Consider the following 15269-nt stretch of genomic DNA (forward strand, 5'->3'; position numbering starts at 1 on the left):
CAATAAATTGCCCAGGTTGGCCACAATCTTCCTGCCTCAGTCCCCTGAATCGGTGGGCTACAAGCATCTGCCGCTACTGTGCCCTGCCAATCAACCTATGTATTCTTTTTTTTTTCTCCTTTGGCACCAGGGATTAAACCCAATGGTGCTTAACCACACTTAGCCACATCCTCAGCCTCCCCCCCCCCCCATTTTTTAAAATATTTCTTTACTTGTAAATGGACACAATGACTTTTTATTTATTTATTTATATGTGGTGCTGAGGATCGAACCCAGTGCCTCACATACGGTAGGTGAGCACTCTACCACTGAGCTATAACCCCAGCTCCTTCTCAGCCCTTTTTTGTATTTTATTTAGAAACAGGGTCACACTGAGTTGCTTAGGGCCTCACTGAACTGCTGAGGTTGGCCTTGAACTCACAATCCTCCTGCCTCAGCCTCCCAAGGGCTGGAATTATAGGCATGAGTCACAGCACCTGGCTTCAACCTATGTATTCTTTATCAAAGTTGTTGAAAAGGGTTGGGAATTTAGCTGACTGCCAGAGCACTTGCCTCAAACTTGTGATCCTCTTGCCATAGCCTCATAAGTTTGCTGGAATTATAGGTTGCACTGCTCTCCTAACCTCTTCTGCATGTTTAACAGATTTTTGTTGGGATGAAACAAGAGAGCACAGAGCTCTCTCCTGGACATCAAAATTCCAGGGCTCAAAATACTAAGAGTCACCCTTTGTTTTTGCAGCTCCTAAATTCCTACTATACACTGGTAAGTGGAGAGAAAAACGGTCCACAGATTTAGCTTTTAATAAAGATAACTCTAAGGAATGTCTTTTTTTTCCTGGAGAAATGAGTAACAGACTCTAAGATGAATCTAATAATCCTCACCTCTTGGTATTCATATTTCCATGTAATTCCCTTACCCAACTAAATTATGGGCAGCACCCCATAACTTCTAATAGAATATGACAAAAGTGACAGTATGTCACTTACATAATTATGTTACAAAAGACTATAATATCTGCCTTACTAGTAGACATTCTCCTTTGCTGGCTTAAGGAAACAAGTTAGGTTGTCAGCTGCTCTACAGAGAGGAACCCAAGGTAAGATCTGAAAGTGTCCCCAGCAAAAAAACTGAGGCCCTTGGTCTGCCAGCCTGCAAGGAAGTGAATGCTGCCAACAACCATACAAGTCCAGATCCTTCCCCCGGAGTAGGTTTTCAGGTAAGGATGCAGCAAAAGTCAACCCTTTGATAAAGTGCACAGGACCATGCTGCTATAGAAATTGTTTTAGTCCACTATGTATATAGTAATAAATGTTACACAGTAATAGATAATAATGAGATCAGCAGCCCACTCATTTTCTATATATCTGGGTGATTCTTCATACTCTTTCTTTTATAATAGCATACATTATTTTATACTTAAAACAAAAATAAAAGCTTTAAAATATGCTTTCTGTAAAAGTCCTGCATAATCCTTTTATTGAATGCCCACTGCCATTAATTATCTCAGAACTTCACAATTAGATGGCTTATGATGGTATCAGTTTGGCCATATTCCTTGTCCACGTCAACCTAAGTGTCATTCTGCTCTCAATCTCATCTATTATTATTTCAAAGTAATGTCTCAGTTCCTACTCAGCCAACTACTGGCCACAGTGACTGCTTCATACTCTCATAGCTCATACGTCACTTGTCCTATGTCCTCTCCCTGCCATTTCTCCCTGGCTCAGCCAGTCTTCACTTCCATCCAGACCCAGCTCTCTCCACAAACAGGAAAGCGTCCAGATGGCCCTGGCTCTCGAAGACCACATGCCATTCACTCCTGGCACAAATGACAATCTGCTGGGCTTCATCATTAGCACTTAGCATCTGCTCCTGGATCCTGCTATCTGTTGCTTCTCCAGCCAAAGGAAAAGAGCCACTTCTCATTATCTTGTGCTACCTCAGCACCAGGTCACATATAGTTTTTTTTCTTGTCAGCAATGACACCACATGGTCTAGCAGTTTAATACCTTTTGACAAATACCTCAAATATTATAATGACGAACATATTTTTCAAGTCTGCAAAGAAATAATTTTCTTAGCTCCAAAGCAACAAAAAAACAAAAAAAATCAAAGGAAAACACAAACAGATTTAAATATTCATAAGCCTGGTCAAATGCTCAGAATAGAAAATTAATCAAAATTTCCACAAGTGGAGGAGCAGTTAAACAAATTACAGCAACTCTGCATTATGTGAAAAAAAAAAAATTTAGGGGGGGGGGGGTCACTGAGGTTGAATCCAGGGGCATTTTACCATTGAATTAAATCCTTATTTCTGGGCTGGGGATGTGGCTCAAGCGGTAGCACGCTCGCCTGGCCTGCGTGTGGCCCGGGTTCGATCCTCAGCACCACATACAAACAAAGATGTTGTGTCCACCGAAAACTAAAAAATAAATAAATATTAAAATTCTCTCTCTCTCTCTCTCTCTCTCTCTCTCTCTCTCTAAAAAAAAATCCTTATTTCTTTTAGTTTTCTATTTTGAGACAGGTCTTGCTAAGTTTCTGAGGATCATGTTAAATTGCTGAGGCCTCAAACTTATCATCCTACTGCCTCAGTCTCCAAGTTGCTGGAATAATAGGCATGCTCAACCACACCTAACCTGTATTATGTAATTCTAACGAACCCTTTAAAAATAGATAGATAGATAGATAGATAGATAGATAGATAGATAGAAGTGGCCTGTATCAACTGATACAACAACCAAGGTATATTAATATGTGAAAACAGAAGTTACCAGTATGTACAGAATGACCCATTTATGATTAGAGGTGAATAAACAAAAATAAGATCCTTGTACAGTGAATCTCAACTCAAGTACATCCACAAGATTGGGATCCTAATTAGAATAAGATATATTCCATGCTTGAATAATTATCTCAAAACAGATTTTACTGTCATATATAACTGAAAAGAACCAATAAAATTTTTAAAAAGAACATAATCTTCCAATTCACCAAAAAATAAAATAAAATAAAAATGCACTGAAGCACAATGGAGTCATGTACACCTATAATCCCAGTTATTGGGGAGACTGAGGAAGGAGGATCACAAGTTTGAGGCTAGCTTCAGCAATTTAGTCAGAGTCTATCTCAAAATTTAAAATAGGCCGGGATGTAGCTCAGTAGTACAGTGCCCCTAGATTCAATCCCCAGTACTAAAAAGTAGAAAAAAAGAGAAGGCACTGGAAAGAAAACAGAATAGAAATTAAACTACCGACAGTAGTTACTTTTGGAGACGGGTTCAAGAAAATAGGGTAGTTGGTAAAGAATTTCTACATTTTCTCTGCATATTCCAGGAGCAATGAACAAACCTTGCACCCAGATAACCTGGGTTCTTAAATACTATTCTCCACTGAAAGTAATCAGAACTTCTGAGAGAATAGGGTAAATGCAGAGTCAGGTAAGTATTAGATAAGCTTGGAACATATTAATATGCCAGAAAATAAGGAAGTGCTCAGAGAATGACAAAAGAAATAGAAACCCATTTGAAGGGCTCCCACTGGCCAAATCTGGAACCAAATAGATATCTTAAAAAATAATGATAGGAACAGATTATAACCCATAAAACAAAAGAATCAATGAGCCCATGCAGACATAAATAAGGAGAGAAAAAATGGGAAAAGAAAGGAAAGTTCCTTAGTATGACAGAATATAATTTAATAAATATAGAAGAAATGACGAGAGGCAGAAATCACCATTTAACAACCACCTGAATGGGCTGGGGATGTGGCTCAAGCAGAAGCGCACTCGCCTGGCATGCATGCGGTCTGGGTTCGATCCTCAGTACCACATACAAACAAAGATGTTGTGTCCGCCAATAACAAAAAAAAATAAATAATAAAATTCTCTCTCTCTCTCCTCTCTCTCTTAAAAAAAAAAAAAAAACAGGGGCTGGAGATGTGGCTCAAGTGGTAGCGCGCTTGCCTGGCATGTGTGCGGCCCGGGTTCGATCCTCAGCACCACATACAAACAAAAATGTTGTGTCCGCCAAAAACTAAAAAATATTAAAAAAAAAAAAAAAACAACCACCTGAGTAACAACTGCTTCAAGCAAGAAGTATCAGTGGATATAAAAATAGTGGCTGAAAGTTTGGTAAAGAAACAAGATATTTACTTACACTTAAGGTATCTTCTCACAAGAAATTCACTATAAAGGGGAAAATAAAAGTTTTACAGTGGAAAACTTAAATCAGATGATACTATAATCAAAGTTTACGTGTATATGTGTATCCATATATATCCATACCCTTTTCAAGTGAATTCTGTCAGGATGCCATATCTCTTTGTCTCTTTTACTGGTGTCTCTGTGTGTTTGTATACACATGTGGATATATATTCATATATGTACATATATATATAAAATGTACACGTACAAAATATGTGTGCACATATGTATAAAATATATGTTCATGTGTATATAGGTGCGTAGATGTCTATATCTCCAAATTCTATGTAAATATCCATATGTACACTAAATGAATACCACATATACTATACACTGTGTGTGTGTGCATGTGTATGTGCACGCACGCATGTATAGACTTAAGAAAATATTTTGAGGGGCTGGGGTTGTGGCTCAGTGGTAGAGTGATCGCCTAGCATGTGTGAGGTCCTGGGTTCAATCCTTAGCACCACATAAATAAATAAATTAATTAAATAAAGGTTTAAAACAAGAAAATACTTTGAGCTGGTAATCCCAGTGGCTCAGGAGGCTGAGGCAGGAAGATTGCAAGTTCTAAGTTAGCCTTAGCAAAAGTAAGACACTAAACAACTCAGTGAGACCCTGTCTATAAAAAAAATAAAAATAAAAAATAGGGCTGGGAATGTGGCTCAGTGGTGGAGTGCCCTTGAGTTCAATCCCCAGTACCCCACTGCAAAAATAAAGAAGAAGAAAGAAAAACAAAAATACTTTTGAGGTCACAAAATAGCTGGATGGAAGGAAAGCAATCCTACAACCCACAGTTCTGGTGAACATTTCAATGCTCTCCCCAAGAATGCATTTGGTCCCCAACTAAAAATAAAATAAAATTTACTAAGCATTCATTCCACAAGATGGCAGAGCTGCCCCATGTGTCAGATCTGGGTTTGGAGCAGCCAGCAGCCTCTCTGCAGCTCTGGAGTAGATCTGTTGCCTCCACTGAGAGCTCCTCCTCTGGCTGCGCAAAAGCCTCCTTCAACCAATTTCTCAGCAAGTGACTCCATCTCAGTTTGAAAACATCAATGTTTTAGCAGCAGCTTGGGGCAGTGACTAAGGTCCCTGGGATGTTCTAGTAAAGATCCCGACTCATTTCCTGCTCACTTACATAATACATTCCTGGTAAATGATTCTCAGCAACAGCCTCTCTACAGCAATCTTTCTGGATCCTCCTCTATTTACCACCAAGCTCTTCTTCCACAAGAAACATCATTCATCTCCTAAATCAATACATTTCCCCTTCAAATTAAAGAATTCTGAAGATGGCAGCCTGTCCTGAAGTACACTACATAATGTGCAGCACACACTACCTTTCAAACCTAGCTGCCCTCTCTGCCTCCCGGTCTAAATGTACACACTGCTCCATCAAGCACTCGTGGGATTACATGTGTAAAGTCTCTAAAGGCAGCAACTCCACTTGATGTACATACCACCCATCAGATGGAATGAGACACACGGACAGAAGATAGGAATTAGAGGCTTAGCATTACCAATCAGTGGAAAGTGTGCAACTCTGGCTAGGTCATTCCTTTTTGCCACATATCAGGCTCTTTGTCTATAAAACAAGGAGAAGCCAGGTGCAGTGACACATGCCTATAATCCCAGCGGCTGGGGAGGCTAAATCAGGCAGATTTCGAGTTCAAAGCCAGGCTCAGCAAAAGAGAGGCACTAAGCAACTTAGTGAAACCCTGTCTCAAAATAGGGCTGGGGATGGGGCTCAGTGGTTGAGTGCCTCCGAGTTCAAGCCCCAGTACCAAAAAAAAAAAAAAAAAAAAAAAAAAAAGATTGAACTAAAACAGGGAGAATTAATTAACAGTGAAAACTTAGAAATAACTTGAATGACTTTAAGCAGAGACTAGTTACATAAACTACAGAACAACCATATAATGAAATAAATCATGTCACTGTGAAAAAAGATAGGAACTGACATGGGAAAATACTGTATATGAAAATGGCAAGCCGCTGAATAATATAATAATATGATCCCATTATTTTTTTTAAAAAAAAGCCATGTGTTATGTACGGTTTAAATGCACAGACTATATCTAAAAGAATGGAACCAAACACCAACTAGTAACATGTTTTCTTCAAGAAAAGAGGACAATAACTGGGTATATGGCACATGCTAGTAATCCCAACAACTGCTGAGGCAGGATGATCATGAGTTCAAGGACATCTGGGCAATTCATCAAGGCCATGTCTCAAAATAACAATTGGGAGGCTGAGGCTGTAGCTCAGTGGTAGAGCACTTGCCTATCACAGGTGAGGCACTAGATTTGATCCTCAGCACCACATAAAAAAATAAAATTATAAAAAATATATATTAAAAAAAATAAAAAATAAAAACTGGGGATGTAGCTTAGTGGTAGAGTACCCCTGGGTTCAATTTTCAGTACCATAATATGTGAAGAGATAAATAAATAAGTGAGGCTATATAAGGGAGATCTTTTCACTCTCTTTTGCTTGGTTTTAATTTTTCCTTGCATATACTGAAATATATAGAAGGAAAAAGAAAAATTAGTTGTTTTAATAGGGGTCTAACTGCCTTAAGTCAGAGACTACAACTTGTGAAAATTTATTAAAAACAAGTATGCAGGGGCTGGGTGGTAGCCTGCTTGCCTTGCACGTGTGGGGCACTGGGTTCTATCCTCAGCACCACATAAATAAATAAAATAATAAAATAAAGGTATTGTGTCCATCTACAACTAAAAAAAAAATTTAAAAAAAACAAGTATGCAGAGCTGGGATTGTGACTCAGTGGTAGAGCGCTTGCCTCACATGTGTAAAGCCCTGGGTTCAAGTCTCAGCACCACATATAAACAAATAAATAAATAAAGGTCCATCAATAACTAATAAAAATATTTTTAAAAAAATAGAAATTGGTCTTCCTGAATGAATATTTGCCTAAGAAAAATCAAATTGCATTTAATTATCAACATTAAGCAGAATCTTCCATTGTTTTCTCCTGGTGATTCAAAACAGATGAACATATCTGGATGCAGTGGCACATGCCAGTTACTGAGGAGGCTAAGATGCAAGGATAACAAGTTCAAGGCCATTCTCAGCAACTTAGTGAGACCCTATCTCCAAAATAAAGGGGGTGGGGGGGCAGGAAGGCACTGGGGATGTGGCTCAGTGAACCCCTGGATTCAATCTCCAGTGCAGGGAAAAAGATGAGCATACTAAGCCAACATGCACCATGGGATGATCATATGTTCATGCATTATTATATTTTTCAGTGAAGAACATCAATGAATAACTGTGATTTAGCCTTAGAAAACATACTAAAATCCTTTTTTGCAATAATTTTCAAAATATTCTCTATTTAATATTTGATATATTTTTTAAAACTGCCAATCCAACAGAATTCTTGGGAAAAAATTACTACACCAATAATTAGGATGTACTTTAAACTCCATTTGGAAAAAGAGTTGGATCTAGAAACAATGAAGCTGGTTAAAATCAACCAATAATGTTGTTCATCATTTATCAACTATTAGTATCCAGGATAATCCTTTCTTAAAAGTAAGTGTCTTGGGCTGCAGTTGTTGTTCAGTGGTAGAGAGCTTGCCTAGCATGTGTGAGGCACTGGGTTCGATTCTCAGCACTGCATATAAATAAAGAAAATAAAGATCCATCAACAACTAAAAACTATTAAAAAAAAAAAAAAAAAAAAGGAAGTGTCTCACTGGCATAGGCCTGAAATCCCAGAAACTCAGGAGGTGAAGGCAGGAGGATTTCAAGTTCAAGGCCAGCTTTAGCAACTTAGCAAGGCCCTAAGCAACTTAGCAAAACCCTGTCTCAAAACAAAAAAAAATAAAAAGGGCTAGGGATGTGACTCAGTGGTTTAAAGCCCTGAGCTCAATCCTCGTATCAAAAACAAAGAAAAGAAAGATAAATTTACTAATAAAGAGCCAAGAAATGCTATAAAAATAAGTCTGGGGCTGGGGATGTGGCTCAAGCGGTAGCGCGCTCGCCTGGCATGCGTGCGGCCCGGGTTTGATCCTCAGCACCACATACAAACAAAGATGTTGTGTCCGCCGAAAACTAAAAAATAAATATTAAAATTCTAAAAAAAAAAAAAAAAAATCTGAACAATAAACCTACACATGTCTCAATTACACTTAAAAATAATAAATCTTATTTGCTCTCCTATGTAAATGCACAGAGGGGAAAAAACTTGAACAAAGTACAAGAATAAAACAGAGGACATCTTTCACTTTTAATCTAAGTACCTCTATAATGTTTGTTGCCAATAGCATATAATATTTGTATATTTTTTTGTGTGTGTTTGTTGTACTGAGGACAGAACCCAGGAGCACTTTACGACTGAGCTACCTCTCCAGATTTTTTTACTTTTAATTTTGAGTCAGGGTCTCACTAAGTTGCCAAGGCAGGCCTCAAATCAATTCTGCCTCACCCTCCCAAGTTGCTGTGATTACAAGTATATGCCATAGAACTGTTTTTAGAAAAAGGAAATAAGGGTCCAGGATAGCTCAATGGTAGAGTACTTGCCTTGCATACAGGAGGCCTTGGGTTCAATCCCTCAGGCAAGAATATTAATTAATTAATTTTCTTTTTTTTTTTTTTTAAAGAGAGAGTGAGAGAGGAGAGAGAGAGAGAGAGAGATTTTTTTTAATATTTATTTTTAGTTCTCGGCGGACACAACATCCTTGTTGGTATGTGGTGCTGAGGATCGAACCCGGGCCGCACGCATGCCAGGCGAGCGCGCTACCGCTTGAGCTACATCCCCAGCCCTAATTAATTAATTTTCTAAAAATATTTTTTTAGTTGTCAATGGACCTTTACTTTATATATATTCATTTGCAGTACTGAGGATGGAACCCAGTGGCTCACGTATGCTAGGCAAGTGCACTACTGCTGAGCCACAGCAACAACCAGAGTCCCTAATTAATTTTTTTAAAATAAAAGGACACATATTGGGGCTGGGGATGTGGCTCAAGTGGTAGCGCGCTCGCCTGGCATGTGTGTGGCCCGGGTTCGATCTTCAGCACCACATACCAACAAAGATGTTGTGTCCGCCGAGAACTAAAAAATAATAAATATTAAAAAAAATTCTCTCTCTCTCTCTCTCTCTCTCTCTTAAAAAAAAAAGTACACATATACACACACAAAAAAGGAAATTATATGCTTTTCCCTTTTTAGGATAAAGACTGTTATTTATTTGAGGCTCAACCATCCTGGGTTCTGACTATTTGCCACAAACGTATAACATTATTATTTTTTTTTTTTTTTAAAGAGAGTTACAAACTGGATGGGGTTGTGACTCAGAGGTAGAGAGCTTGCCTAGCATGCATGAGGCACTGGGTTTGATCCTAAGCACCACATAAAGTAAAATAAAGACATTATGTCCACCTACAACTAACTAACTAAATAAATAAAATGTTTAAAAAAAAAGTTACGGATTTCTTTAAAAAAATAAATAAATAAAAATAAAGTTACAAACAGTTGAACAAAGACCTGAACAGAGACTTCACCTGCTGCCCATTACAGAGAAAAAGAATTTGGACTTTGAGTTCAACCAAGTTAACTGCCATTTAAAAAAATAAAGAACTCAGTACTCCTTAGAGGAACAAACATAAAATGAACTCCACAACATGTCCAGAATAGAATCCAAAATATCAGGCATATAAACAAAAGCAAAATATGGCCCATAGTCATTTGATAGGTATTAACCCCAAGAAAATCTAGGTGTCGGATTTGACAAAGACTTCAAAACAGCTATTAAAACTTTGCTCATAATGAATAAACACAATAGAAATCTCAGCAGAGAAATTGGATCTAAGAAAATGTAAGTTCTATAAGTTAAAAAAAAAAATCATTGGATGGGCTTAACAACAGTAGAAAGAAGAAAAGGAATTGCAAAATAGAAGGAAATAATTATTCAACCTCTAACACAAGATAGACTTGAAAAACCAAAAAGTAGGTAGAGATTCAGTAACCTATGAAATAATATCAAAATCTGACAAAGCTGGGCATGGTGGCACATGCTTGTAATCCCAACGATTTGGGAGGTCAAGGAAAAAGGACCAGAATGTCAAAGCCAGTCTTAGAAATTTAGTGAGACCCTTAGCAACTTGGCAAGATTCTGTCTCAAAATGAAAAATAAGGGGCTGGGGATGTGGCTCAAGCGGTAGCGCGCTCGCCTCGCATGCGTGCAGCCCGGGTTCGATCCTCAGCACCACATACCAACAAAGATGTTGTGTCCGCCAAGAACTAAAAAATAAACATTAAAAATTCTCTCTCTTTCTCTCTCACTCTCTCTCCTCTCTCACTCTCTCTCAAAAAAAAAATGAAAAATAAAAAGAATTGAGGATGTAGCTCAATGGTAGTGTTCCTGGGTTTAATTCTGGCCCTACCACCGCAAAAAAAAAAAAAAAATATACACACACACACACACACACACACACACACACATATACACATACACAGATATACATCATACATACATACACATAGACATAACTGTTTTAGAGCAAAACTTATAATACTGCATTGAGAATTCTATAGCATATGTAAATACAATTCATGGAACTAGAACAAAATGGGAAGTTAATAGAACCACACAAAAATCTAAATAGAGCAGTTCAATATTCACTCTAAACTGTGAAACGTTAAGGATATATATCAGAATCCCTAGAGTACAAGGAAGGACGGAGGGAAGAAAAGAAGAGAAGGAAGTAGGGAGGGGCAACATATCAAAAGTCTATAGGATACAGAAGTACTTCCTGAGAAACTGATAATTTTAAACTCTTGGGCTGGGGTTGTAGCTCAGTAGTAGAGTACTTGCCTTGCATGTGTGAGGAACTGGGTTCAATCCTCAGCACCACATGAAAACAAATAAATAAAGATATTCTGTTCATCTACAACTAAAATATATATATATTTAAAAAAAAACTCTTTACTAGAAAGGATGAACAAAACCTAAAATCACTGAGCTAAGGTTTGCAAAGGATTGAAAGAAAACAAAAATCGAAACAGAAATTAAATTTTTTAAGAGAAAATTAAAATAAAAGGTTAGTTCTTGGGAAACTCCCTCTCTTGTCCTGTGGGAATTCTGTCTCTTTTCTTCTTGCTTGAATAAATCCTACTTTTATACTCAAAAAAGTTCTTTGAAACTATTAACAAAATTGACAAATCTCTAGCCATGCTAATCAAGAAGAGAGGGAATATAGATTACCAAAATCAGTAATGAAAGGGTTAGAGATTAAAATAAAAATATTATTAATAAATAATGATAAAAACATCATTAGAAAAGTTTTTTTTGTTGCTTTTTTTTTTTCCCAGTTCACAAAGCACAAGCAAAACTATATGTAAAAAGAAGATTGAGTTAACTCTAAATATGAACCTTCCACAGTTGAAATCTCTTGTAACTCAGCAAGGGGCGATGTTGGTTCTGTTTTCATAGTGTTTTCTCCCATTGAGTTGCAATTCAATTCCAGGCCTACAGCCCCCAATCCATCCCCAAAGGAATGGCAAGTTAGTGCAGATGAGACCGAGCCAGCTTCCAAAGGAGATTTCAACTGACCTAGAAGAAAATAAAGAAAGCATTTGAGATATATTTTACACACACACACACACACACACACACACACACATATTCATCAATCAATCAATCAATCTAAAAACCAAAAGTCCCGTAACAGACTAAGAAAGCCAGAGACTTGGAGAAACCCCATTAATCTCACAACATATAAGAGTGGCATGGAGGCTGGGGTTGTGGCTCAGTGGTAGAGTGCTTGCCTAGAATGCATGAGACACTGGGTCTGATTCCCAGAACCACATAAAAATAAACAAATAAAATAAAGGTATTGTCTCCATAGACATCTAAAAAATAAAAAAAATAAAATAAAATTTTTAAAAAAGCAGCGCATGCCTATAATCCAAGCAGCTCTGGAGGATGCAGGAGGACAGGCTGCAGGACTTTTTGAGTTCAAAGCCAGCCTCAGCAATTTTGTGAAGCCCTAAGCAACTTAAGTTAGTGAGACCCTATCTCCAAAAAAAAAAAGGTACATTCACAAAAAAAAGTACATTCACACATACAGCCAAGGCTGTAAGCATTTCAAGAATGAGGCTAGGGGGTTGGGGACATAGCTCAGTTGGTAGAATACTTGCCTCACATGCACAAGGCCCTGGGTTCAATCCCCAGCAACACACATACACACATACAAAAAAAGAGGCTACAGTGAAAGAAGAAATACTGCAAATGTCAACAAAAGGCAGAGGCGTGGAGTGAGATGGCACCAGAAAGACAGAGGCAGGGCTCTTCTAGTACTGTATTCCAACCCAGCAGGAAATAATATAAAAACACAACTAACCACAAATGCATCCAGAAAGCTTGTCTACTGAATGAATAATCAATGAAGAACCATATGAAAATACTGCAGCTCATTTAATAATTTGATTTTAAGACAATCTAACACTTATGGAAGCTAGAGATGGTTCTTACTAGAAAAGCACCAAGTTGGCAAAACAATTTCAAAACAGTCTCTGACTCACCTTCTTCAGGTTCCTTGGTACTAGATGACTTGTCTTGTGAAGGATCCGTATCGACTTTATCAGCCAAATCTGGTACAACCAAGTTAGGATCTAGGATCTCATGGGTCCCGTTAGTGGACAGCCTGGAAGACCGTCTCCTGGACAAGTCTTTGTCAGTGTTTTCGGAACAGTTTTTTGACTTTTCCTGGGCTATAAACCATTAAGAGAGTTGTAATCCAAAGAGCAACAGGAATAAATAATTGTTACTACAGATTTCTGGGTTAGGTGCCTCCGTAAAGAATTATAAGAGAAACTTTTGGAATGTTAAATTATTAACCTTTCCCTATAGTTTTAAGCAAAAGCAAAGTCTCTGCCAGTATAGATTTTATTTTGTTAAGAATTAAGAGAGTGGGCTGGGGATGTGGCTCAAGCGGTAGCGCGCTCGCCTCGCATGCATGCGGCCCGGGTTCGATCCTCAGCACCACATACCAACAAAGATGTTGTGTCCGCCGAGAACTAAAAATAAATATTAAAAATTCTCTCTCTCTCTCTCTCTCTCTCTCTCTCTCTCTCTCTCTTTCTCCTCTCTCACTCTCTCTTTAAAAAAAAAATCTTTAAGAATTAAGAGAGTATAGGGACTGGGGTTGTTGCTCAGTGGTAGAGCATGTGTAAGGCCCCGGGTTCGATCCTCAGCACCACATATAAACAAACAAACAAATAAATAAAAAGCCCTTTGACAACTAAAAAAAACAAAAATTGAAAAAAAAAAAAGAATTGAGGGTCTGAAAATATGTGCCAAAGCATGTCCCAGTCTTGACAATTAAGTTCTATTTTGGAGCTTCCCAAATGAAAGTCTATAATGTTAACTTCCAAAGTCAATTGAAGTTTTGTTTATTTGTTTGAGTGGCAGGTTACTGAGAATTAAAACCCAGGGCTTCACATGCTAGGCAATCGAGTTTTATTTAGAGGCATCACAAATTCTTTAACAGGGTATTTTTCTAACCAATAAATAGTATTTTAAAAAGTTTCACTTAGGGAATAAAGTCCATACCTTCCTAAGCCTTTAAATTTCTAGAGGAATCCAAATCAAATGTAGTTTATAGAAATGGATATGACACCACTGAACCCAACACTAATACAATTTTGTGTTTCTTCTAAGCAAAAACTCCAGTTTCAACTACAGCCCATTCACATTAATTCATGCAATCAAGGACAATCTTTTTAGGGGAGAAGGGTAAGGGGACTGAATCCAAGGATGCTTTACCACTAAGCTATATCCCCAGCTCTTTTTATATTTTATTTTGAGACAGAGTTTATGTTGCTTAGAGACTTGCTAAGTTGCCCAGACTGGCCATGAACTTGCAATTCTCCTGCTTCAGACTTCTGAGTCAGTGGGATTACAGGTGTATATTACCATGCAGCACAGGAACAATCATTAGAGCCTATAAGGCATAGAAGACAGGATGGACCTAGAGGAGGCTGACCCAAATAATGCCCAATTCTAGCCACACATACACAAACTGGAGACTCACATGAATTTTTATCAAGTCGAGGACGTTTTAATGGGATATCACTTCCTTTTGATATTTTCCGTCTTCTCAATTCCAATGTTATTGGTTGCAAAGTCTGAGAATTTGAATCCACAGCTATGATGTATACAGAACCACACAAAAAAGATATGTAATTTCTCAGTGTCCAATCTTGCATTTTATATAAAAATTATTTAACATATGAAGACATCCTTGCATTATAAACCCTCAAAAGGGGCATTCTTTCTAAGGCACAAGAAAAAACATTAAAATAAATGAGAAATTACTACCTCTGGGACATGCTGACACTCTGTAGACTGATTTCCTAAATCTCTTTTTGTACTCTCTCTTATGACCCAGCTTTCTTAAAACCCTCTTCTTAGAATACCACAGTGCAACATGACTGCTTTTTACCTGAAGTTGCATGAGCAACAGAAAAGTCATTTTTGTCACTATTAAATCATCTCTTCAAAATTGTATCTACTGAGAAAAAGGAGGGGGGGGAATCTGACTTATCCAATATTCTCCTGAAATCCATCATGCATGCTAACTCCTAAAATGTATATCTAGGGTTTAATTACTGTTTTTAACTTCTTCTTGCTGAATTTGTTATCATTAGTTTTAGTTTTGAAGGTTAAAAAGAATGCCAACATTTATATTCTTTAAAAAAAAAAAAATCCCAGGCAAATCTCAGAAGAGCATGCTTTTGACAGTCAATGTTGCAGGAAGCTGTCACAGAATTCAGTAGTGCAGACACAAAGCCCTCAAAGACTGCTCGCTATTTTTAAGCCTAAAATTTATGAAGCTCTCCCCGAATCTGAAAAAAAAAATGCGAATCCAAAAGGCAAACAGAAGAAAAAAAAAAAAGGGAAAAAGAAACTGGGGAGCTTTTGACAGGAAGACAGAGCTAAAGTGGGTAAGGAAGAGTGAGAGAGAAAGGGGAAGAGATAAGAAGGCAAGTAAATGATGGTAGGAGAAGGAAAAGGAATGAAGAGAAGAAGAAATGG

General features: G+C 37.7%; 1 protein-coding gene across 6 annotated transcripts in view; it reads right to left on the reverse strand.

Moving 5' to 3' along the window:
* The window catches only part of PHF20 (PHD finger protein 20), a 124445-nt gene that overhangs the window by 39357 nt on the left and 69819 nt on the right, over positions 1-15269 (reverse strand). For 5 of the 6 annotated variants that reach the window (XM_081291101.1, XM_081291103.1, XM_081291100.1 and 2 more), the window contains 3 exons: positions 14266-14379; positions 12755-12943; positions 11604-11783 (listed from right to left, as the gene is read on the reverse strand). In XM_081291101.1, the coding sequence (XP_081147227.1) occupies positions 11604-11783; positions 12755-12943; positions 14266-14379 (483 nt within the window). The remainder of the gene's footprint in view (positions 1-11603; positions 11784-12754; positions 12944-14265; positions 14380-15269) is intronic. The other variant, XM_081291102.1, reaches the window with a different exon arrangement.

This window comes from Spermophilus citellus, assembly GCF_964194105.1.
Source record: "Spermophilus citellus genome assembly, chromosome: 4".
NCBI classification, from domain to species: Eukaryota; Metazoa; Chordata; class Mammalia; order Rodentia; family Sciuridae; genus Spermophilus; species Spermophilus citellus.